General features: G+C 49.5%; 1 protein-coding gene across 1 annotated transcript in view; it reads left to right on the forward strand.

The window, feature by feature from the left end:
- Positions 1-23359, forward strand: part of LOC101733172 (unconventional myosin-Ig) — a 91816-nt gene that overhangs the window by 48033 nt on the left and 20424 nt on the right. Inside the window, exons 17-20 of the mRNA XM_031904048.1 lie at positions 2083-2306; positions 2418-2562; positions 3714-3818; positions 10471-10584. Of these exons, the coding sequence (XP_031759908.1) occupies positions 2083-2306; positions 2418-2562; positions 3714-3818; positions 10471-10584 (588 nt within the window). The remainder of the gene's footprint in view (positions 1-2082; positions 2307-2417; positions 2563-3713; positions 3819-10470; positions 10585-23359) is intronic.

A 23359-nucleotide genomic window follows, 5' to 3' on the forward strand; every position in this document is an offset into this window, starting at 1 on the left:
GGTTGCTTTATATGTTAGTCCTTGTAGAGTGTAAGCTCTTTTGGGCAGGGCTCTCTTCCCCTCCTGTATCGGTTATTGGTTGCTTTATATGTTACTCCTTGTAGAGTGTAAGCTCTTTTGGGCAGGGCTCCCTTCCCCTCTTGTATCGGTTACTGATTGCTTTATATGTTACTCCTTGTAGAGTGTAAGCTCTTTTGGGCAGGGCTCCCTTCCCCTCCTGTATCGGTTATTGGTTGCTTTATATGTTACTCCCTGTAGAGTGTAAGCTCTTTTGGGCAGGGCTCTCTTCCCCTCCTGTATCGGTTACTGATTGCTTTATATGTTACTCCTTGTAGAGTGTAAGCTCTTTTGGGCAGGGCTCCCTTCCCCTCTTGTATCGGTTACTGATTGCTTTATATGTTACTCCTTGTAGAGTGTAAGCTCTTTTGGGCAGGGCTCTCTTCCCCTCCTGTATCGGTTACTGATTGTTTTATATGTTACTCCTTGTAGAGTGTAAGCTCTTTTGGGCAGGGCTCTCTTCCCCTCCTGTATCGGTTACTGATTGCTTTATATGTTACTCTGTATGCCCAATGTATGAAACCCACTTATTGTACAGCGCTGCGGGGTATGTTGGCGCTTTATAAATAAATGTTAATAATAATAATAATATTAATAAATACTAAACTTAAAGTTGAACCCACCCCTTTAACAGCAAACAGGAGTCGGAACCAGCAGTGCAGAGACTATAAATCAGCAGCCCGGCTACAGGCAGACAAGGAAGTAGGGAAAGTAAATTGACCGGAGGAAAAGAAGTGCAGTCTGGCAGAAGAGGGGTTAATGCCCCAGTATACAGCAGGTTGGGGCAGAAATCGCCGTATTTTATGGCTGCGCCGTGACTCACTGGGTCCTGCTGGGTTAGTGGCTGCGTGGGAGGCAATGAATGGCCTTCTGCTATATTTAGTGTTCCACGTGGGCCCCATTCATTCACCGGCCCGCTGGGATCAGAACATTCAGCGCAGTCACATGTCAAGGAACACACAGGCCCAAATTTAGCTTATTGGATCCCGCCCAGAACCGACGGTTCCTCCCTGATTGGTACTATTTACAATGGCACAAATTGCATTTCCGGCCGCAGCTGAACATGCACAGGCTCAGGCTGTAACTATGGCAACTAAATATGATGGCAAATATGATACATGGCACCGTAGAACTGGGACGCGGGGACGGAACCAGAGACTGACATTGAGATTGGACCAATATGGGTCAGTGTGGGAGAACCGGGTCCGACATTGGAACTGTATTTATTAGATATAAGTAATTGTAGAGCAACTGGATTAACTAGATTTACTTATACAGGTATGGGACCTGTTATCCAGAATGCTCGGGACCTGGGTTTTTCCGGATAAGGGATCTTTCTGTAATTTGGATCTCTGCTAAAAATCATTCAAATATTGAATAAACCCAATAGGGCTGTCCTGCCCCCAATAAGGGGTAATTATATCTTAGTTGGGATCAAGTACAGGTACTGTTTTATTATTACAGAGAAAAGGGAATCATTTAACCATTAAATAAACCCAATAGGGCTGTTCTGCCCCCAATAAGGGGTAATTATATCTTAGTTGGGATCAAGTACAGGTACTGTTTTATTATTACAGAGAAAAGGGAATCATTTAACCATTAAATAAACCCAATAGGGCTGTTCTGCCCCCAATAAGGGGTAATTATATCTTAGTTGGGATCAAGTACAGGTACTGTTTTATTATTACAGAGAAAAAAGAAATCATTTTTAAAAATTAGAATTATTTGCCTATAATGGAGTCCACGGGAGATGGCCTTTCCGTAATTCAGAACTTTCTGGATAACGGGTTTCCAGATAAGGGATACCATACATGTACTAGATATACTGGATGAATGAAAATCTTCATAGCCATTCCTGCTGCAAGTAACTCAGTCCTGCTGCCTGGGGGTCCAATGTAATACTCCTATGGGGCCCCAATACCCTCCCCTAATAGGATAGAAAGAATTGAGTGTAGGAAATGTCATTCTGTACAGCGCCCCCTGCTGGTTGTGCCTCACTCACACTGCCCTATTGACTCCCCGTAGCTTTGGCGTGGGACGGTGGCGCGGATGCGGTTCAAGAAGCTGCGGGCGGTTTATGCCATCATGAGGCACTACAAGTGCTACAAGGTCAGGTCCCATTTGCTGGAGGTGGTCAATCGATTCCAGCAGGTGCGCAACATGCCCGACTTTGGGAAGAGCGTGGAGTGGCCGGAACCCCCGACTGTGCTGGAAAAGTTCCAGGAGATCAGCCGGAACCTTTTTAAGAGGTAAAGGAGGGAATTCTGGGAAATCTGTATTGGGATCAGCCAAGTTGGACCTTCCCCTCTGCCCTAAAGCCAGTCCTGTTGCCCTGAACTCCCTGTGCTTGAACCCTGCAGATGGAGGGCCAGGCAGATAGTGAGGAACATCCCCCCCTCGGATATGGCTCAGATCAAGGCCAAAGTGGCCGCCATGGAGGCGCTGCAGGATCTCCGTTATGACATTGGCTACGAGCGAGCCTGGAGGCACGACTACCTGTCCTGTGTGAGTACTGGCTCGGCCGGGCAACTGGGCCACCAATGCCCAAACATATATATCCCATAGTGTTATTCCATATTAGCCATAGTTACTCCAACCGTGAGTCCTTCCTTATTGCTTTTTACTCGTTACTTACTCCATACTTACCGTATGTTACTCCACCGTTACTATGAATGAGCCATCCACTTACCTCTATAGTAACACACAGAGGGATGGGCCAGTCCCACTTACCTCTATAGTAACACACAGAGGGACGGGCCAGTCCCACTTACCTCTATAGTAACACACAGAGGGACGGGCCAGTCCCACTTACCTCTATAGTAACACACAGAGGGACAGGCCAGTCCCACTTACCTCTATAGTAACACACAGAGGGACGGGCCAGTCCCACTTACCTCTATAGTAACACACAGAGGGATGGGCCTGTCCCACTTACCTCTATAGTAACACACAGAGGGATGGGCCTGTCCCACTTACCTCTATAGTAACACAGAGGGACGGGCCAGTCCCACTTACCTCTATAGTAACACAGAGGGACAGGCCAGTCCCACTTACCTCTATAGTAACACACAGAGGGACGGGCCAGTCCCACTTACCTCTATAGTAACACACAGAGGGATGGGCCTGTCCCACTTACCTCTATAGTAACACAGAGGGACGGGCCAGTCCCACTTACCTCTATAGTAACACAGAGGGACAGGCCAGTCCCACTTACCTCTATAGTAACACACAGAGGGACGGGCCAGTTCCACTTACCTCTATAGTAACACACAGAGGGATGGGCCAGTCCCACTTACCTCTATAGTAACACACAGAGGGACGGGCCAGTCCCACTTACCTCTATAGTAACACACAGAGGGATGGGCCAGTCCCACTTACCTCTATAGAAACACACAGAGGGATGGGCCAGTCCCACTTACCTCTATAGTAACACACAGAGGGACGGGCCTGTCCCACTTACCTCTATAGAAACACACAGAGGGATGGGCCAGTCCCACTTACCTCTATAGTAACACACAGAGGGACGGGCCTGTCCCACTTACCTCTATAGTAACACACAGAGGGACGGGCCAGTTCCACTTACCTCTGTAGTAACACACAGAGGGATGGGCCAGTCCCACTTACCTCTATAGTAATGCACTTTCCTGCCTCCCCAGGAGAAAGACAACCCTCTGGCAGCTTCTCAGTTTTCCAAAATCCTTCAGGAGCTGAAGAAGAAAGAGAGTCGCCTGTCAGTGCTGTTTTCATGCCACATCCGGAAGGTAAGTCTGAGTATCAGGCACATTTATTGCGGCCGGTTGGGAAACCATTTTGCACAGAGGAGTGAAATGCGTGGGGGGGGGAGAATTGCAAGTTATGATGAAACCCTTCCCCCTATCACACATGACAGAGGGGGGGGGGGAGCGTGAATGGGCGACACAGAAGCACAACATGTGTGTAACGTGACTGCCCCGCCCTGTACATGGCTTAAACACGCACACAGAATAAGCAGTTGCATAAGGGGAATAATCATGTGAATTACGGAAAATTACTTTTCTCTGTCCGTGGTGCTGATGCTAAACTCTAGCTACTAACTGGGGACTCTATGGGGACAGTATGGTGTCTGTATGGGGACAGTATGGTGCCTGTATGGGGACAGTATGGTGTCTGTATGGGGACAGTATGGTGTCTGTATGGGGACAGTATGGTGTCTGTATGGGGACAGTATGGTGTCTGTATGGTATCTGTATGGTGTCTGTATGGGGACAGTATGGTGCCTGTATGGGGACAGTATGGTATCTGTATGGGGACAGTATGGTGCCTGTATGGGGACAGTATGGGGACAGTATGGTATCTGTATGGGGATAGTATGGTGCCTGTATGGGGACAGTATGGTGTCTGTATGGGGACAGTATGGTGCCTGTATGGGGACAGTATGGTGTCTGTATGGTGTCTGTATGGTGTCTGTATGGGGACAGTATGGTGCCTGTATGGGGACAGTATGGTGCCTGTATGGGGACAGTATGGTGTCTGTATGGGGACAGTATGGTGTCTGTATGGGGACAGTATGGTGCCTGTATAGGGACAGTATGGTATCTGTATGGGGACAGTATGGTGCCTGTATGGGGACAGTATGGGGACAGTATGGTATCTGTATGGGGACAGTATGGTGTCTGTATGGGGACAGTGTGGTGCCTGTATGGGGACAGTATGGTGCCTGTATGGGGACAGTATGGTGCATGTATGGGGACAGTATGGGGACAGTATGGTATCTGTATGGGGACAGTATGGTGCCTGTATGGGGACAGTATGGTGCATGTATGGGGACAGTATGGTGCCTGTATGGGGACAGTATGGTGCCTGTATGGGGACAGTATGGTGTCTGTATGGGGACAGTATGGTGCCTGTATGGGGACAGTATGGTGCCTGTATGGGCACAGTATGGTGTCTGTATGGGGACAGTATGGTGTCTGTATGGGGACAGTATGGTGCCTGTATGGGGACAGTATGGTGTCTGTATGGGGACTGTATGGTGCCTGTATGGGGACAGTATGGTGCCTGTATGGGGACAGTATGGTGTCTGTATGGGGACAGTATGGTGCCTGTATGGGGACAGTATGGTGCCTGTATGGGGACAGTATGGTGTCTGTATGGGGACAGTATGGTGTCTGTATGGGGACAGTATTGTGCCTGTATGGGGACAGTATGGTGCCTGTATGGGGACAGTATGGTGTCTGTATGGGGACAGTATGGTGCCTGTATGGGGACAGTATGGTGCCTGTATGGGGACAGTATGGTGTCTGTATGGGGACAGTATGGTGTCTGTATGCAGACTGTATGGGGGCAGTATGGGGACTGTATGGGGACAGTATGGTGTCTGTATGGGGACAGTATGGTGTCTGTATGGTGACTGTATGGTGTCTGTATGGGGACTGTATGGTATCTGTATGGGGACAGTATGGTGCCTGTATGGGGACAGTATGGTGCATGTATGGGGACAGTATGGTGCCTGTATGGGGACAGTATGGTGCCTGTATGGGGACAGTATGGTGTCTGTATGGGGACAGTATGGTGCCTGTATGGGGACAGTATGGTGCCTGTATGGGCACAGTATGGTGTCTGTATGGGGACAGTATGGTGTCTGTATGGGGACAGTATGGTGCCTGTATGGGGACAGTATGGTGTCTGTATGGGGACTGTATGGTGCCTGTATGGGGACAGTATGGTGCCTGTATGGGGACAGTATGGTGTCTGTATGGGGACAGTATGGTGCCTGTATGGGGACAGTATGGTGCCTGTATGGGGACAGTATGGTGTCTGTATGGGGACAGTATGGTGTCTGTATGGGGACAGTATTGTGCCTGTATGGGGACAGTATGGTGCCTGTATGGGGACAGTATAGTGTCTGTATGGGGACAGTATGGTGCCTGTATGGGGACAGTATGGTGTCTGTATGGGGACAGTATGGTGCCTGTATGGGGACAGTATGGTGCCTGTATGGGGACAGTATGGTGTCTGTATGGGGACAGTATGGTGTCTGTATGGGGACAGTATGGTGCCTGTATGGGGACAGTATGGTGTCTGTATGGGGACAGTATGGTGTCTGTATGCAGACTGTATGGGGGCAGTATGGGGACTGTATGGGGACAGTATGGTGTCTGTATGGGGACAGTATGGTGTCTGTATGGTGACTGTATGGTGTCTGTATGGGGACTGTATGGTGCCTGTATGGGGACAGTATGGTGCCTGTATGGGGACAGTATGGTGCCTGTATGGGGACAGTATGGGGACTGTATGGGGACAGTATGGTGCATGTATGGGGACAGTATGGTGCATGTATGGGGACAGTATGGTGCCTGTATAGGGACAGTATGGTGTCTGTATGGGGACAGTATGGTGTCTGTATGGGGACTGTATGGTGCCTGTATGGGGACAGTATGGTGCCTGTATGGGGACAGTATGGTGCCTGTATGGGGACAGTATGGTGCCTGTATGGGGACAGTATGGTGCCTGTATGGGGACAGTATGGTGCCTGTATGGGGACAGTAGGGTGTCTGTATGGGGACAGTATGGTGTCTGTATGGAGACAGTATGGTGCCTGTATGGGGACAGTATGGTGTCTGTATGGGGACAGTATGGTGTCTGTATGGGGACTGTATGGGGGCAGTATGGGGACAGTATGGTGTCTGTATGGGGGCAGTATGGTGTCTGTATGGGGGCAGTATGGTGTCTGTATGGGGGCAGTATGGTGTCTGTATGGGGATTGTATGGGGGCAGTATGGTGTCTGTATGGGGACAGTATGGTGTCTGTATGGGGATTGTATGGGTGCAGTATGGTGTCTGTATGGGGACTGTATGGTGTCTGTATGGGGGCAGTATGGTGTCTGTATGGGGACTCTATGGGGACAGTATGGTGCCTGTATGGGGACTGTATGGGGACAGTATGGTGTCTGTATGGGGACACTATGGTGTCTGTATGGGGACTCTATGGGGACAGTATGGTGCCTGTATGGGGACTCTATGGGGACAGTATGGTGTCTGTATGGGGGCAGTGTGGTGCCTGTATGGGGACAGTATGGTGTCTGTATGGGGACTGTATGGGGGCAGTGTGGTGCCTGTATGGTGCCTGTATGGTGTCTGTATGGTGTCTGTATGGGGACTGTATGGGGGCAGTGTGGTGCCTGTATGGTGTCTGTATGGGGACAGTATGGTGCCTGTATGGGGACTCTATGGGGACAGTATGGTGTCTGTATGGGGACTCTATGGGGACAGTATGGTGCCTGTATGGGGACTCTATGGGGACAGTATGGTGTCTGTATGGGGGCAGTGTGGTGCCTGTATGGGGACAGTATGGTGTCTGTATGGGGACTGTATGGGGGCAGTGTGGTGCCTGTATGGTGTCTGTATGGGGACAGTATGGTGCCTGTATGGGGACTCTATGGGGACAGTATGGTGCCTGTATGGGGACTCTATGGGGACAGTATGGTGTCTGTATGGGGGCAGTGTGGTGCCTGTATGGGGACAGTATGGTGTCTGTATGGGGACTGTATGGGGGCAGTGTGGTGCCTGTATGGTGTCTGTATGGGGACAGTATGGTGCCTGTATGGGGACTCTATGGGGACAGTATGGTGTCTGTATGGGGACTGTATGGGGGCAGTGTGGTGCCTGTATGGTGTTTGTATGGGGACAGTATGGGGGCAGTATGGGGGCAGTGTGGTTCCTGCTAAATGTCCCTGGCCAATATCCACTGATGGGGCATAACATGCTGCTAGGTTGTTACATTGCTACTGAATGCTAATCTTGTTAGTTAGGTACTTTGTTATTTAGTCTGGATAATCGGGTCAGCCAGCACTTTGTTATTAAATGGAGTGAGTCAGGCTGGGTAAGTACCCTGTGATTGGATCTGGTTAATGCGGTTAGTTAAGTCCCATTGCATGGAATCTGATTAGCTTCTTTACTGAATAACAAACACACGGATCAATAGGATTGTGGATCCCCCGAGACTTTACTGCCCATTATCTCTGCCCTTGGGTCCCTGTAGGACCCTCTAGTCGGCCCCCGGCTGTTTCATTCACTCTCTTCTTTATTTTCCTGATCTCCATGACTCTCTGAAGCGCCGGCAGGAGTAGTGCAGAAGGGGAGAGCCGCGGGGGGGGGGGGGGGGGGGGGGTGATCCATCATATGGTAGTGACTTAAATCAGTATAAGCAGCTGCTTAAAGGGGACGTATTGTGTGAAAAATGTGATTGGCTCTTCCCCTCCTACTGTGCTTCTGGCAGGGTCCGTTAGGACACGCCCACCCCTCATGTGAAACCCAGACAGGGACCTGAGAGGATCTATAGGGAGCTCCAATAAAGGGGCCATTGTTACAGATAGGGTTAATGTTTAGCCCAAAGGGAAACCAGCACCGGATATTATTCATAATTGCCTACAGGGTTAGGGGTTTTATTTATTTATCCAATATGTCTCATTTAATAGGCTACTTATATCTACCCCGGAGCTATTTATTTCTCCCTTTAGCTTTCTAATAGTCGTTATTGGGCCATTAGGGTCAGTTATAATTGGTCCTGTGCTCTATATGTCTGGCTGTAACCAGTTTAGAGCTGACTGCCATCTGAACCAACTGCCATGGATACAGCACAATGTACAGTCTCGTCCATCTGTAACATAATGTCGTACTGTCTCTTTAAATGCCCATTTCCCCATGAATATACCCGGGCAGCCATTGTGTGCCTATGTGAGGGCTGAGAGACAAGAGGGGCCCATTAGTGTCACAGTTTGATGAATGAGGCTTCTCTGTTGCTGGTTCTGCCCCAGATTCTGCGGGAGATTAATGATCTCAGTTACAGGGTAGGGAAGCAACACCCCCATTCCAGTCTATGGACCATTTATCCAAGTACTGAGCCAAATATCCCTGGATAAAAACTCATTGGGCAAAAAAGCCCTCCTCTTCTCAACCCCCCCCCCCCCAGAGGCTACTGAACTGCATCTGTAACTATCAGGGGGTACAGGGGATAGTGCCGTACTGTAACCATCAGGGGGTACAGGGGATAGTGCCTTACTGTAACCATCAGGGGGTACAGGGGATAGTGCCGTACTGTAACCATCAGGGGGTACAGGGGATAGTGCCGTACTGTAACCATCAGGGGGTACAGGGGATAGTGCCTTACTGTAACCATCAGGGGGTACAGGGGATAGTGCTGTACTGTAACAATCAGGGGGTACAGGGGATAGTGCCGTACTGTAACCATCAGGGGGTACAGGGGATAGTGCCTTACTGTAACAATCAGGGGGTACAGGGGATAGTGCCGTACTGTAACCATCAGGGGTACAGGGGATAGTGCCCGTACTGTAACCATCAGGGGGTACAGGGGATAGTGCCTTACTGTAACGCATCAGGGGGTACAGGGGATAGTGCCTTACTGTAACCATCAGGGGTACAGGGGATAGTGCCGTACTGTAACCATCAGGGTACAGGGGAAGTGCCGTACTGTAACCATCAGGGGTACAGGGGATAGTGCCGTACTGTAACCATCAGGGGGTACAGGGGATAGTGCCGTACTGTAACCATCAGGGGTACAGGGATAGTGCCGTACTGTAACAATCAGGGGGTACAGGGGATAGTGCCTTACTGTAACCATCAGGGGGTACAGGGGATAGTGCCGTACTGTAACAATCAGGGGGTACAGGGGATAGTGCCTTACTGTAACCATCAGGGGGTACAGGGGATAGTGCCGTACTGTAACAATCAGGGGGTACAGGGGATAGTGCCGTACTGTAACCATCAGGGGGTACAGGGGATAGTGCCTTACTGTAACCATCAGGGGGTACAGGGGATAGTGCCGTACTGTAACAATCAGGGGGTACAGGGGATAGTGCAGGACACAGTGCTGTACTGCAGCCCCCCATGCAGGGTTATGTTTCTGTTCTGGTCCCAGTCCCCTTGGGAATAAGTAGATTAATTCAGTAGTTTCAGGGGCTCAGACTCAGCACTTTTGTTCCTGACCCAGGCGGCCCCCCTATCTCTGGCCCCAGAATTGGTTTGTGCAGCGGAGCAGAGAATCCATAATGGGGTTTTGTGTCTTTTCCATATTCTGCAAGTTCTACCTTTCCTACTCAGTGTGTAATGGCAATGGGGGGGGCAGTAGAACAGAGAGAATAGTCCTGGGACACAGTGGGGGGCTACTAGAAATGGGGGCGCCCATTAACCCTTCCCTCTGTATCAGCGATTATACAGTTACCTGGCTGAGCATGCTGGGAGCTGCTGATTGCCAGTTGTAGAACTTTAACTCCCTGTATCCTAAGTCTGTAGCTTATCTATTTGACCAGCTGTACAATGGGGGGGGGGGGGGGGGCAAAGGTTGAACTGATTTCTATCAAGAGGGGCTCCTTTCTATGGCGCATTAATAGAGCGTGAGCTTCTGTTGATTCGCAGATTAATCGCTTCAGCAAGTGCAAGGACAGGGCCCTGCTGATCACCGAGCATCACCTCTACAAAATGGAGCCCAAGAAACAATACAAAGTGATCAAGGTGATTCCACTCAGCACGGTGAGTACCCCCAGGCCTAAGTCCCTAAGCAGATTGCTCAGTTGAGTCCCTGGCAATGTGTCCCTTTCCCCAAAAGCTCCCAATATACCCCAGGTAGCGCTACCTGCCCTGCTCCCACATTGCTCCCACTTTATAACCTCTCCTGCCCACCCTGTGAATTAGGCTCCAAAACCATATCTCCCTCAGGGTCCTCCTCTTTTCCCAGGTGCACTGGGGCTCCCAGCCAATCAGATAGTTCTCCAGCCTCCAGGGTCGAACTGGGGGGCCCTGCAGGTGCCCCGGCCAGCAGCGTCCTACGCACCTCCTAGGGGCCCCTGCTGAGCCTCCCTAACCCCCCCAGGGGCCCCCACCCGACATCCTCCCCTGAGCGCTCTTAAGTTTAACTCGTCAGGCGAGGAACACTGTCGGCCGGGGGAGCGCCAGCAAGGGTCGGGTCTGGGCCGCTGGGGCCCACCGGGTTTTTTCCTGGTGTCCTGACGGCCCAGTTCGACCCTGCCAGCCTCTAACTGGGCTAAATGGTGTCACCGGGGAAAGGGTTCTCTGATCCCATACAGCCCAATGAAAGGATTAGGCGTAATGGTGCCTGAGGCACTGCACATGCTCAGTTTGAACGGAATCTCTTTAGACATATGAACTGGTTACTTATGTGCCCTGCAGCCTGTGGGTTTTATACAGGGTCGAACTGGGATACTGGGAAAAAACCCAGTGGGCCCAGGCAGCCCAAACCCGACGCTTGCCGGTTCTCCCTCTGCCCAACCTTTCCTCCCCTGACGCGTTAAATTTACGGGTGGGGGACCCTGCAGGGGGGGCTTAGGGGATGTGGCCGGCGGGGGCACCTGCACCCCCCAGTCCAACCCTGGTTTTATAGATATTTGATGATTAATCCCCAGATTGTGCCTATATGTTTCCTGAATAATGATGTTTGTATTTAGGACTGAAAAAACCCTGCTTCATCTAAATAAACCGTTTTCATATAAATATACTTTAGCAGTATGTGCCATTGGGTAATCCTAAATAGGAAACTGCCATTTTAGGTACTAAGGGCCGCCCCCTGGGATCATAGGAGTCACAGTGCACACAAACAAGCCAAGGCACACATACATGCTAGGCCCCATCAGCCAATGAATGGGCAGAGTTCTGCGTTTTGCTCCCACACTACTTCCTGTTACAGTTAGAGCTGCATCACTTCCTGTCAGCTGATCTCTGAGGGAGCACACAGCCCATCACTAAATGGCGGCTCAAGGGAAAGGATGTAAAAGGGCAATATTTACTGATATATATATTCCAGTTTGGGGAGATTCTTTAATAGGCCACTTACATAAAATAAACTGTCTGTTGGTTACGTATTCATTCTGGGGGTGTAGTTTCCCTTTAAAATAGCTTGGATGCCGTATTGGTAGCTATTAAACTGGGAGCTGCTCATTCCCTTTCTTGGTGTTAGTGCCCCCGCCTTCCCTTTATATTGCCTCTATTCATTTAATATGAATACGCCTGAATTATTATTCCCATTATAGCTGCTATTGTTCCCAGTAAGTGATTTATAAGAGGGGCGCAGTGGGGGGGGGGATTAGGGGGGACGGAGCAAGTCACGGCTATTTACAGTAAAGCAATAAAGTGCAAACTCTCGGAAATTCTCCGCCTGGATGAGATTAAAGGGAATACAAAGCTGTGGGTGCCGGCAGCTGCCTCACACGGGGAATTTATTGTCTTGTAATTCCCTCCATAATTCCGTATATAATTCATTCCCCCGGTTATTATCTATAAGAGACTCCCACCGCCCGTACGGACCCCTGCGCTCTAATTATAGCCCCGGGGGGCGAAGGCTCCCACATGGGGTCCGAGCTAACGCAGAACAGACAGTATCTACGAAGGACTTACCATCTTGCCCTACTGTCCCCATCTTGCCCTACTGTCTCCATCTTGCCCTACTGTCTCCATCTTGCCCTACTGTCTCCATCTTGTCCTACTGTCCCCATCTTGTCCTACTGTCTCCATCTTGCCCTACTGTCTCCTTCCTGCCCTACTGTCTCCATCTTGCCCTACTGTCTCCATCTTGCCCTACTGTCTCCATCTTGCCCTACTGTCTCCATCTTGCCCTACTGTCTCCATCTTGTCCTACTGTCCCCATCTTGTCCTACTGTCTCCATCTTGCCCTACTGTCTCCTTCCTGCCCTACTGTCTCCATCTTGCCCTACTGTCTCCATCTTGCCCTACTGTCTTCATCTTGCCCTACTGTCCCCATCCTGCCCTACTGTCCCCATCCTGCCCTACTGTCTCCATCTTGCCCTACTGTCTCCATCTTGCCCTACTGTCTCCATCTTGCCCTACTCTCCCCATCTTGCCCTACTCTCCCCATCTTGCCCTACTGTCTCCATCTTGCCCTACTGTCTCCATCTTGCCCTACTGTCTCCATCTTGCCCTACTGTCTCCATCCTGCCCTACTGTTTCCATCTTGCCCTACTGTCTCCATCTTGCCCTACTGTCTCCATCTTGCCCTACTGTCCCCATCTTGCCCTACTGTCTCCATCTTGCCCTACTGTCTCCATCTTGCCCTACTGTCCCCATCTTGCCCTACTGTCCCCATCTTGCCCTACTGTCTCCATCTTGCCCTACTGTCTCCTTCCTGCCCTACTGTCTCCATCTTGCCCTACTGTCTCCATCTTGCCCTACTGTCTCCATCTTGCCCTACTGTTCCCATCTTGCCCTACTGTCTCCATCTTGCCCTACTGTCTCCATCTTGCCCTACTGTCTCCATCTTGCCCTACTGTCTCCATCCTGCCCTACTGTCTCCATCTTGCCCTACTGTCTCCATCTTGCCCTACTGCCTCCATCTTGCCCTACTGTCCCCATCTTGCCCTACTGTCCCCATCTTGCCCTACTGTCCCCATCTTGCCCTACTGTCTCCATCTTGCCCTACTGTCTCCATCTTGCCCTACTGTCCCCATCTTGCCCTACTGTCTCCATCTTGCCCTACTGTCTCCATCTTGCCCTACTGTCTCCATCTTGTCCTACTGTCCCCCATCTTGTCCTACTGTCTCCATCTTGCCCTACTGTCTCCTTCCTGCCCTACTGTCTCCATCTTGTCCTACTGTCTCCATCTTGCCCTACTGTCTCCATCTTGCCCTACTGTCTCCATCTTGCCCTACTGTCTTCATCCTGCCCTACTGTCCCATCCTGCCCTACTGTCTCCATCCTGCCCTACTGTCTCCATCTTGCCCTACTGTCCCCATCTTGCCCTACTGTCTCCATCTTGCCCTACTGTCTCCATCTTGCCCTACTGTCTCCATCTTGCCCTACTGTCTCCATCTTGCCCTACTGTCTCCATCTTGTTAGATCTGTTTCAGTAAATGATTGTGTGTGGGGCAGCGGAGGGCACATCTCAGTTGGGTTGGCAGATTAGTGGTACAGTAGTGCAGGAACTGGTATCTGCTCGGCCTGGCATAGTGCCTTATTACCTGGCAACCCCCCAGAAACCAAAGGGGTGAAAATTGGAATTCAATGCACAATAATACATTCGTATGAGGGAAAATGTTTAACACATTCTCACCTTGCACTAAGCTTGTGTTGTAATGGGCCTTTGCGCGCTCTAGTGCCCACCGTAGGCTATACCCCTACACAGCCAACACCACATGGCAGCTCCCACCCGTATGTACAACTGCAATGAATATAAATGCTGATTATTTCCCTGTTCATACATAGGGACATGTTACCAGGCTAAGTGGCTTCATGAGGATTTCATTATATCAGCTGGCAATTACTCCGGGCCCTTAGCGTTCCTAGAACTGGGGGGGGGGGGCAGAAAGAATGACTTGTTCTGTGATTCACAAACGAATGTCATGTTTAATAGATGGAGTTGTTACTGGCACGGTTACTGCACGATGCGCGGCGCGTGGGATCCGCGTCCTCCCTGCGTCACCCACATCCATTAGCCATTTTAGTGATTTTACAGGAAAAAAAACAGCAGTTAAGTGACTGCTCCTGTTATATAACCTCTCAGTCATGCCCCTCCTCCTGCGTCTCCCCTTCTGCCCCACCCCAAATACCCCTTCTTCCCCCCCCCTTCAGAATTGATCTCCATGGCCACTGCCCTTCTCAAAGTCCCCTTGCCAGCTTGGCTACTGAACATGGACGCCAGTCATTCTGTCCAATCAGAAAGCCGATTATATTGTTTATATGTGGAAAGCCTGGCTGAGCATGATGGGAGATGTAGTTCAGTGCGGGTGAGTTTCTTGTAACCAATGCTCAGTGTTGCTGTGGGGGCCACGTGGCCCCTTTGGTCCCCCCATATTGCCCCCCAACATAAATAACAGAACAGAACCCCCTGCCACATCCTCAGCCAAGTCTGAACTTAGTCAGCCAGCAGTAAGGATTTCTTTTCTTTTTTTTTCTTTTTTTCAATTAAATTCCAACCTAGTTACCATGACAACAGGGATTCTGAGAAAAGGGCGGGGGGATCGCATCAGAGACATTTCCCCGAGTGCATGTTGGCTGCAGCCAATTCATTAAAATGGCTATTATCATTTATTTATCAGGGTTTGCTGGGCCGAGACTGAGAAACTGCACATTCTGTCATATAAATATATGTTATATATATAATATAGTGGTAAGGGGGTATAGTAGGGAGAGATGGTGCCTATAGTAGCAGTGGGGGGATAATAGCCTCTGGGAAGGGACTGGGGCTGTGGGATAGCAGGTATAGTAGGGAGAGATGGTGCCTATAGTAGCAGTTGGGGGATAATAGCCTCTGGGAAGGGACTGGGGCTGTGGGATAGCAGGTATAGTAGGGAGAGATGGTGCCTATAGTAGCAGTTGGGGGATAATAGCCTCTGGGAAGGGACTGGGGCTGTGGGATAGCAGGTATAGTAGGGAGAGATGGTGCCTATAGTAGCAGTGGGGGGATAATAGCCTCTGGGAAGGGACTGGGGCTGTGGGATAGCAGGTATAGTAGGGAGAGATGGTGCCTATAGTAGCAGTGGGGGGATAATAGCCTCTGGGAAGGGACTGGGGCTGTGGGATAGCAGGTATAGTAGGGAGAGATGGTGCCTATAGTAGCAGTGGGGGGATAATAGCCTCTGGGAAGGGACTGGGGCTGTGGGATAGCAGGTATAGTAGGGAGAGATGGTGCCTATAGTAGCAGTGGGGGATAATAGCCTCTGGGAAGGGACTGGGGCTGTGGGATAGCAGGTATAGTAGGGAGAGATGGTGCCTATAGTAGCAGTGGGGGGATAATAGCCTCTGGGAAGGGACTGGGGCTGTGGATAGCAGGTATAGTAGGGAGAGATGGTGCCTATAGTAGCAGTGGGGGGATAATAGCCTCTGGGAAGGGACTGGGGCTGTGGGATAGCAGGTATAGTAGGGAGAGATGGTGCCTATAGTAGCAGTGGGATAATAGCCTCTGGGAAGGGACTGGGGCTGTGGGATAGCAGGTATAGTAGGGAGAGATGGTGCCTATAGTAGCAGTGGGATAATAGCCTCTGGGAAGGGACTGGGGCTGTGGGATAGCAGGTATAGTAGGGAGAGATGGTGCCTATAGTAGCAGTGGGGGATAATAGCCTCTGGGAAGGGACTGGGGCTGTGGGATAGCAGGTATAGTAGGGAGAGATGGTGCCTATAGTAGCAGTGGGGGGATAATAGCCTCTAGGAAGGGACTGGGGCTGTGGGATAGCAGGTATAGTAGGGAGAGAATTTTATTAAAATATATGAAACAGTTACAACAGAAATACAATTACATTTCAATCAAACAGAAATATATAATAAACAATATCACATCAAAAAACAAAGTGAACATTTCTCCAAAGCATCTTATTTCCCACAGATTTCTCAATTTCCATTGTCTTAATAAGAATTAGTTCATTTACAATCACTTTTGCAACATGTTCTGCAGGATCTTTCGTTTGTCCAAATGTCCATTTGCATCTCATATGCCAGAGATGATACCTTATCACCATAATGATTATATACAATGTTTCTTTGTCCGTGCCATTCTCCCTCCCAGCACCCACCACCCCATAGGCAAACTCAGAATAGTTGAGGTCTCTAAGCATCTGTAGGTGTAACAGTCTCGCCAGTAGACATCTCAGAGATTGTGAGACAGGACACTCAATTAGAAAATGCTCCTGTGACTCCTCTGTCCCACAACCCCAAGGACATGCCCTGTTATCAACACTTCGATACTTAAGGTTTCCCCTTACAAATAGCTTCCCATGAAAGGACAGCCAAGCATTATCCCAAAATTTTTTCGGAATTCTCTTGCTATTCAGAAAGCTTAAACTCTCCTCCATGATCCTACTCACACAGTCCTGCACTATTGGGGGGGTACAAAAGAAAAAATCTAAAACCCGTAAATAAATACTTTTCCTAGAGAAGGAAAATAACTCCTGCTTTTCAATGCTCCATTTCCGCAGAAGCTTAACTGCCTGGCTCAGAAATGATGGGATGCTGCCTCCTCTCACTCGAACCTCCTTCACTCTGTCCCCAAGTAACCAGTCCTTGATAAATGGCGATACCCAGTCCTTAACACTGACTTCCCACAGCAATTTCTTTTCTTGCATCAAATTCCTAAAATTATATTTCAGGAAAATGACACAAAAGAACCCCACTGGACATAACATGTCCAACCCACCCTTTTTTCTCTGCAGGAAGGTCACACCCCTTTTTACAGGATTGATCCTGCTCCCCCATAGCATCTGGAAGAACAGGCTCTGGATCCGGACATAGAGAGCTTCTGGCAATAAGAAGACATAGGAAACAAAGAGAAACAAAGGAATCAGATAAGCTTTAATAATGTCGATCCTTTCCCTATAGGTCAGCTTCCATGCCTTCCATCGCTGAACCTTTGCAATACCAACATCCAACTTTTCTTCCCAATTTACCTGAGCATTATCTCCTCTCCCAAATTTGATACCCAGAATTCTAACCTGCTCTGGGGCTACGGGAAAATTCTCAAGATTAAAACTTGGTCTCCCTTCTAAAACCCAAAGAGCTTCCGATTTTTCCTGGTTGACTAGAGACCCAGAGGCCTCTGAATAACTTTTGATGTGCTCCGACACCAGCGACTCCTCCTCTGGATAAGACAGAACCAAAGTCACATCATCCGCGTAGGCTACCGACTTAAAAGACTGACCCATGGGAAACGGAACACCCTCCAAACCACAACTCTGCAAACCCCTTAAAAAAGGATCCAGAGCAAATATGTATAAGAGTGGGCTAAGTGGGCATCCCTGTCTCACCCCAGCCTGCACTTCAAAGTCTTCACCCTGCCAACCATTAATTAAAGGGAAGCTCTTTGCCCCTCCATACAAAACTCTTAACCATTCAATAAACTGACCCGGGATGTGGTACTTTTGCAAAGTAGCCCATAGGTATTCGTGATCGACTTTATCAAAAGCTTTAGCCTGATCTAATGAGAGAAAGTACCTTCCCCATTTATTTAGTTTACACCTTTCCAAAGTTTCCCTGAGAAGTAGAAGTGCCCCATAGATGTCACGTCCCTCCACCGAGCAGAACTGAGAAGATGACAAAAGAAGCCCAGCAAACTTACCCAGCCTTACAGAAAAAATCCTTGCAAGAAGCTTCCTATCGCAGTTGAGAAGTGCAATAGGCCTCCAATTCTCAATGTGTCTCGAATCCTTCCCCTTTGACAACAGAATCAACGAGGAGTTCTGCATAGAAGAAGGAAGGCTCCCATTCACTAAACTCTCATTAAACACCTCCACCAGAATTGGTGCCAACTTCACCTTAAAAGTTTTATAGAACTCAGCTGTTAAACCATCCGGCCCAGGAGCCTTCTTCTTCTGCTGCTTGTCAATGGCCTGCAAAACCTCCTCCTCTGTTATTTCCTTCACCAAAGGGGAAAAGTCCAAATTCTCAATGTTAGGGCCTGGGGTCGCCTCTAGGAAGGCTTGCATCTTTCCCCTATCCAAAGCTTTTTTTCTGAAAAGCTCAGCATAGTATGATCTTACAACTCCCAGAATCCCCTCCCTAGTACTCTGTAAGTGACCCTGGGAGTCATACAGACCTTCCACCAATTTTCTCTTAACTGTCTCCTTACAGTTTTGGTAAGGGTCTGGAGAGTTGGACACCCCATAATCCCTTTCCAAAACCAAGGACTTGTAGCGGCTATACTGCTGCTGTCTTAACAGATACTTGAGCCGGTTCACTTTTTCCCCCACCTCTCCCTCCGAAACACAGACCTCAAGCTTCCTTCTCAAGGACCAGCACTTTTGCTCTCTTTCCCTCCCTTTCTTAAAAGAGACAGACTTGAAAAAGGTTCTAAAAGAATCCTTGGTAGCATCCCACCATTCTGATAGTGAGCCGAAAAAATCTACCTTTGTGACTTCCCTCTGCAATAAACGCTCAAAGGATTTCCCTACCTCTGCATCCTCTAGGGAACCTGCCCCCAATCTCCACAGTCCCCTCCCAAATCTGGGTTTTCCTACAGAACCATAACAAAATGACAGGGCTAAATGATCAGAAAATTCTACTGCTGTTTCCTTGATCTCTGAGAAAATCTCCCCTTTCTTAACAAAAACCAAATCAATTCTGCTGCTTCTCCCACCACAATAATAAGTGTGCTTCCCCTTCCTCCCATGGGCTGTAGCGATGTCTATAAGGCCGGTCTCTTCCACCAAATTCACCAGAAACTGGCTCTCATATTTTTTATACCTTCCCGTTCTGTCCACATCCCTGAGAACCTGATTAAAGTCCCCAGCTAGAATCACAGGAGCAGATGTGTATAAGAACTGCTTAATTTCTGATAATAATTTCCTCCTCTCTGAGATTGTCTGGGGCCCATATACATTTATCAACCTCAACAGGGACCCATCAATCTGCACATCCAGCATCAGACACCTTCCCAGCCATATGTCTACTACCTTCTTTACCTCAATTTTTCTACCCCCTTTAAAGAGGATACCAACCCCACCAGCTGGCTCAGTAGCCACCGACCAAAAAGAAAACCCCCCTTTCCAATCCCTTTTAGCCTCCCTTATCTCTTGGATAGAGGTCAGTCTAGTCTCTTGCAGAAAGATAATATCTGCAGCCACTGACTCTAGGAAATCAAAAGCCATAAAGCGAGTCTTTCTGTTCTTAATGCTGCAAACATTCATGGTTATAAAATGTATATCAAGAGGCATCTTTATGTTTCTTGTTTAGAGACGTATCAGAACTTTTCCCACCTGATCTTTTTACCTGTATCCTTATACCTGTCTCCTGACTCTCCATCCCGCTTTCTTCTTCCAACTCCCCTTCCTCCAGTGACTCCAAATCTGCCCCCTGAGACTGAAAAGCCCCTTCCCTCTTGCTCTTTTTTCTGCTGGAGATGATATCAGAAGAGAGACTTTTTCTTTTCTCCCTCTCTTCCTCCTCCTCCATTCTCTCCAACTCTGCCTGTTCTTCTGCCAAATCCCCCCACGACTTCCCTCCTGGCAAAACAAATCTATTTTCAGTTGGGAGGGTCATTACACCTGGGCACTGATCTTCCTTAACTTCCTTTGATTTATTGCCCACCACTATCCAACCATCCTCCCCCCTTGGGATGCCTGTACCTTTGCCTTTTTATTCCCCTTATTCCTCCCCCTTTCACTCTTCCTGCCCTCTTTCTCTGCCTCTTTCTCTCTCACCTCTGTTGGGCGCCCCCTGTCTGTCTCTTTTCCCCCACCTGCCCTCTCCTTCCCCCTCCCTCAGTCTGTGGCATGTTCTCCCCTGGCATTGGGGTACTCATTATTTCTTCCAAATTTGGACAAGCCTTCCTAATGTTGCGCCAGGCGTCGGGGCAGGCCCTATAAGCATGGCCGGATTGCATACACAGGTTACACTTTATGGCCTTTACACACTCCTTGCTTGGGTGCCCAGTCTCCCCACACAAAGCACATTTCTGTATGTTGCACTTTACAGCATAATGCCTGTTGGACCCACATTTATAGCATAGCCTGGGCTGGCCCACATAGAAACAGACACCCCTTGCTTTCCCAATGAAAAAGGAATTTGGGAGATGTTTCTGAACATTCTGATCCACATGCAATTTTACTTGGACTTTATACCCCCCTACCCAGAATCCCTCCTCATCAAACACCGGCTCCAGGGGGGATAGGACAGTGCACTGGCGCCGGAGCCATATGAGGATGTCCTGCTCATGCACTGTCTCTCTCTTCATGATAATGGTAACCAGTTTGGTTTCGGGTTTGGACACAGGGATTACCCTAAACCCCTCCCACTCCTTGGCCCCTTTACTTGGATGGTACCGCCTCCAGAACTCCTCTAACCCTTGGGATAACTTATAGCTTAAATCAAACTCTGTGTCTGTGACACTCAGCAAGGCATAAACATCCTGTGGGGTAAAACCCAGCAACTGTTTAATAATGTTTCTGCCCACAAACCTGCGCCCCGGGAAATCCTCCCTCTCTTTCTCCCACTTAATTTTCACCACATTCTTCCTCTTATCAAACTCATCATCAAACTCCTCATCCTGCTCACGTGCAAAGAATCTCCTTCCCTCCCAAACACTGCCCCCCGCAGCCCCAGCAACACTCTCAGTCCCCCCATGCACATTGCTTTCCCCAGCAGAATAAACGACATTTTTTACTTCCCCTCCCCCACCTCTCCCACCTCTCCCACCTCTCCCAGCTCCCTCAGTCACACACGTTGCATTACCTGCAATCACCTGCACCTCAGCTGCACCACTCTCAGCCGCTTGCACCTCAGCTGCCTCAGCACTCACTGCCCCACCCCCCTCACTCACACACATTGCATTGCCCCCAGCCGCTTGCCCCACACTGCCCCCAGCACTCACCCCACTCATGGCAGCTGCACGCACACTATCAGCATTGGAAATACCGTTACTTTGTACAATATCAGTAGCAACACTACATTGAGTAAGAGTTTTTGAAACCTCAGTCTCTTTGAGCAGTTCTGCAACTTTTAGCAGTCTCTCAGCAGTCATATTGCCTTCTTTCATTTGTTCAAATCTCTGCTTGTTGCCATACAGCTCCTTCCATGGCTCTATAACAGCCAGAATGTCTTTAATGTAAGTCTCAGTGTCTTCCAGCTCCTTATTGTGGAAAGCCAACTCCCTGATATACAGAGTTCTCCTCTCTCCTCTTGCCAACTTCAGATTTTTTATAAGCCTGTCAATGTCTTTATTTAATTTGCCTTGTTTCTCCTCTAAACACCTCAGTTCTTTCAAAGCATTAATGATAGTGTCATACTGTATTACAGTCTCAGTAACTTTGTGCCCTTCCCCTGCCTTCCCCAGGGGGTCGGCAGCCATTACCTGCTCACTGTCCTGGGCCACACGGTTTCCATGCTCCTCACAGGCAGCAGCCATCTCCTGGTCACTCAGAGCGCTCTCTGCAACCTCCAGGGCCACACGGCTTCCATATTCCTCACTGGCAGCAGCCATTTCCTGGTTGGTCAGAGCATTTTCTGCAACCACCATTGCCACATGGCTTCCAAGCTCCTCACTGCCAGCAGCCATTTTGCAGCCATCAGACTCTGCTCTCATCTCCTGGTTTGCCTCTGTTGTAGCTCCGCAGCTCCCTGCAGTTACTCCAACACCGGCGTCCATTTCCACAGAGTCAGAGTCACTCTCAATGCCGCTTTGGGAACAACTTTTACTTTTCTTATTCTTTCCTTTAATAGAGCAGGAAACATTGCCCTTTGCAGCGCGCTCCACAGTCACCACAATGTTTGATCCGGCAGCCCTCTTGCTGCTGCCCAAACGGGTCTTCACTACCCGGCTAAAAGGTTTTATTGCCTTCTTCCCCATTGAGTAGGGAAAGCACCAAAAACACAAAGAAAAAAGCACCCACAAAACTAACCCCCAGACCCAGCTGGGCCTGGGAGAAAGTCACAGAACCACAGAACACTCAAAGCACCTCCACTCACTAGCAACAGCAATGAGAAAATGGCCTCTGAGAAGGGGGTGTGGCTGTGGGATAGCAGGTATAGTAGGGAGAGATGGTGCCTATAGTAGCAGTGGGGGATAATAGCTTCTGGGAAGGGACTGGGGCTGTGGGATAGCAGGTATAGTAGGGAGAGATGGTGCCTATAGTAGCAGTGGGGGATAATAGCCTCTGGGAAGGGACTGGGGCTGTGGGAGAGATGGTGCCTATAGTAGCAGTGGGATAATAGCCTCTGGGAAGGGACTGGGGCTGTGGGATAGCAGGTATAGTAGGGAGAGATGGTGCCTATAGTAGCAGTGGGGGGATAATAGCCTCTAGGAAGGGACTGGGGCTGTGGGATAGCAGGTATAGTAGGGAGAGATGGTGCCTATAGTAGCAGTGGGGGGATAATAGCCTCTGGGAAGGGACTGGGGCTGTGGGATAGCAGGTATAGTAGGGAGAGATGGTGCCTATAGTAGCAGTGGGGGGATAATAGCCTCTGGGAAGGGACTGGGGCTGTGGGATAGCAGGTATAGTAGGGAGAGATGGTGCCTATAGTAGCAGTGGGGGGATAATAGCCTCTGGGAAGGGACTGGGGCTGTGGGATAGCAGGTATAGTAGGGAGAGATGGTGCCTATAGTAGCAGTGGGGGGGGGATAATAGCCTCTGGGAAGGGACTGGGGGCTGTGGGATAGCAGGTATAGTAGGGAGAGATGGTGCCTATAGTAGCAGTGGGGGGATAATAGCCTCTGGGAAGGGACTGGGGCTGTGGGATAGCAGGTATAGTAGGGAGAGATGGTGCCTATAGTAGCAGTGGGGGGATAATAGCCTCTGGGAAGGGACTCGGGCTGTGGGATAGCAGGTATAGTAGGGAGAGATGGTGCCTATAGTAGCAG

Source organism: Xenopus tropicalis, chromosome 6 (genome assembly GCF_000004195.4).
Source record: "Xenopus tropicalis strain Nigerian chromosome 6, UCB_Xtro_10.0, whole genome shotgun sequence".
NCBI classification, from domain to species: Eukaryota; Metazoa; Chordata; class Amphibia; order Anura; family Pipidae; genus Xenopus; species Xenopus tropicalis.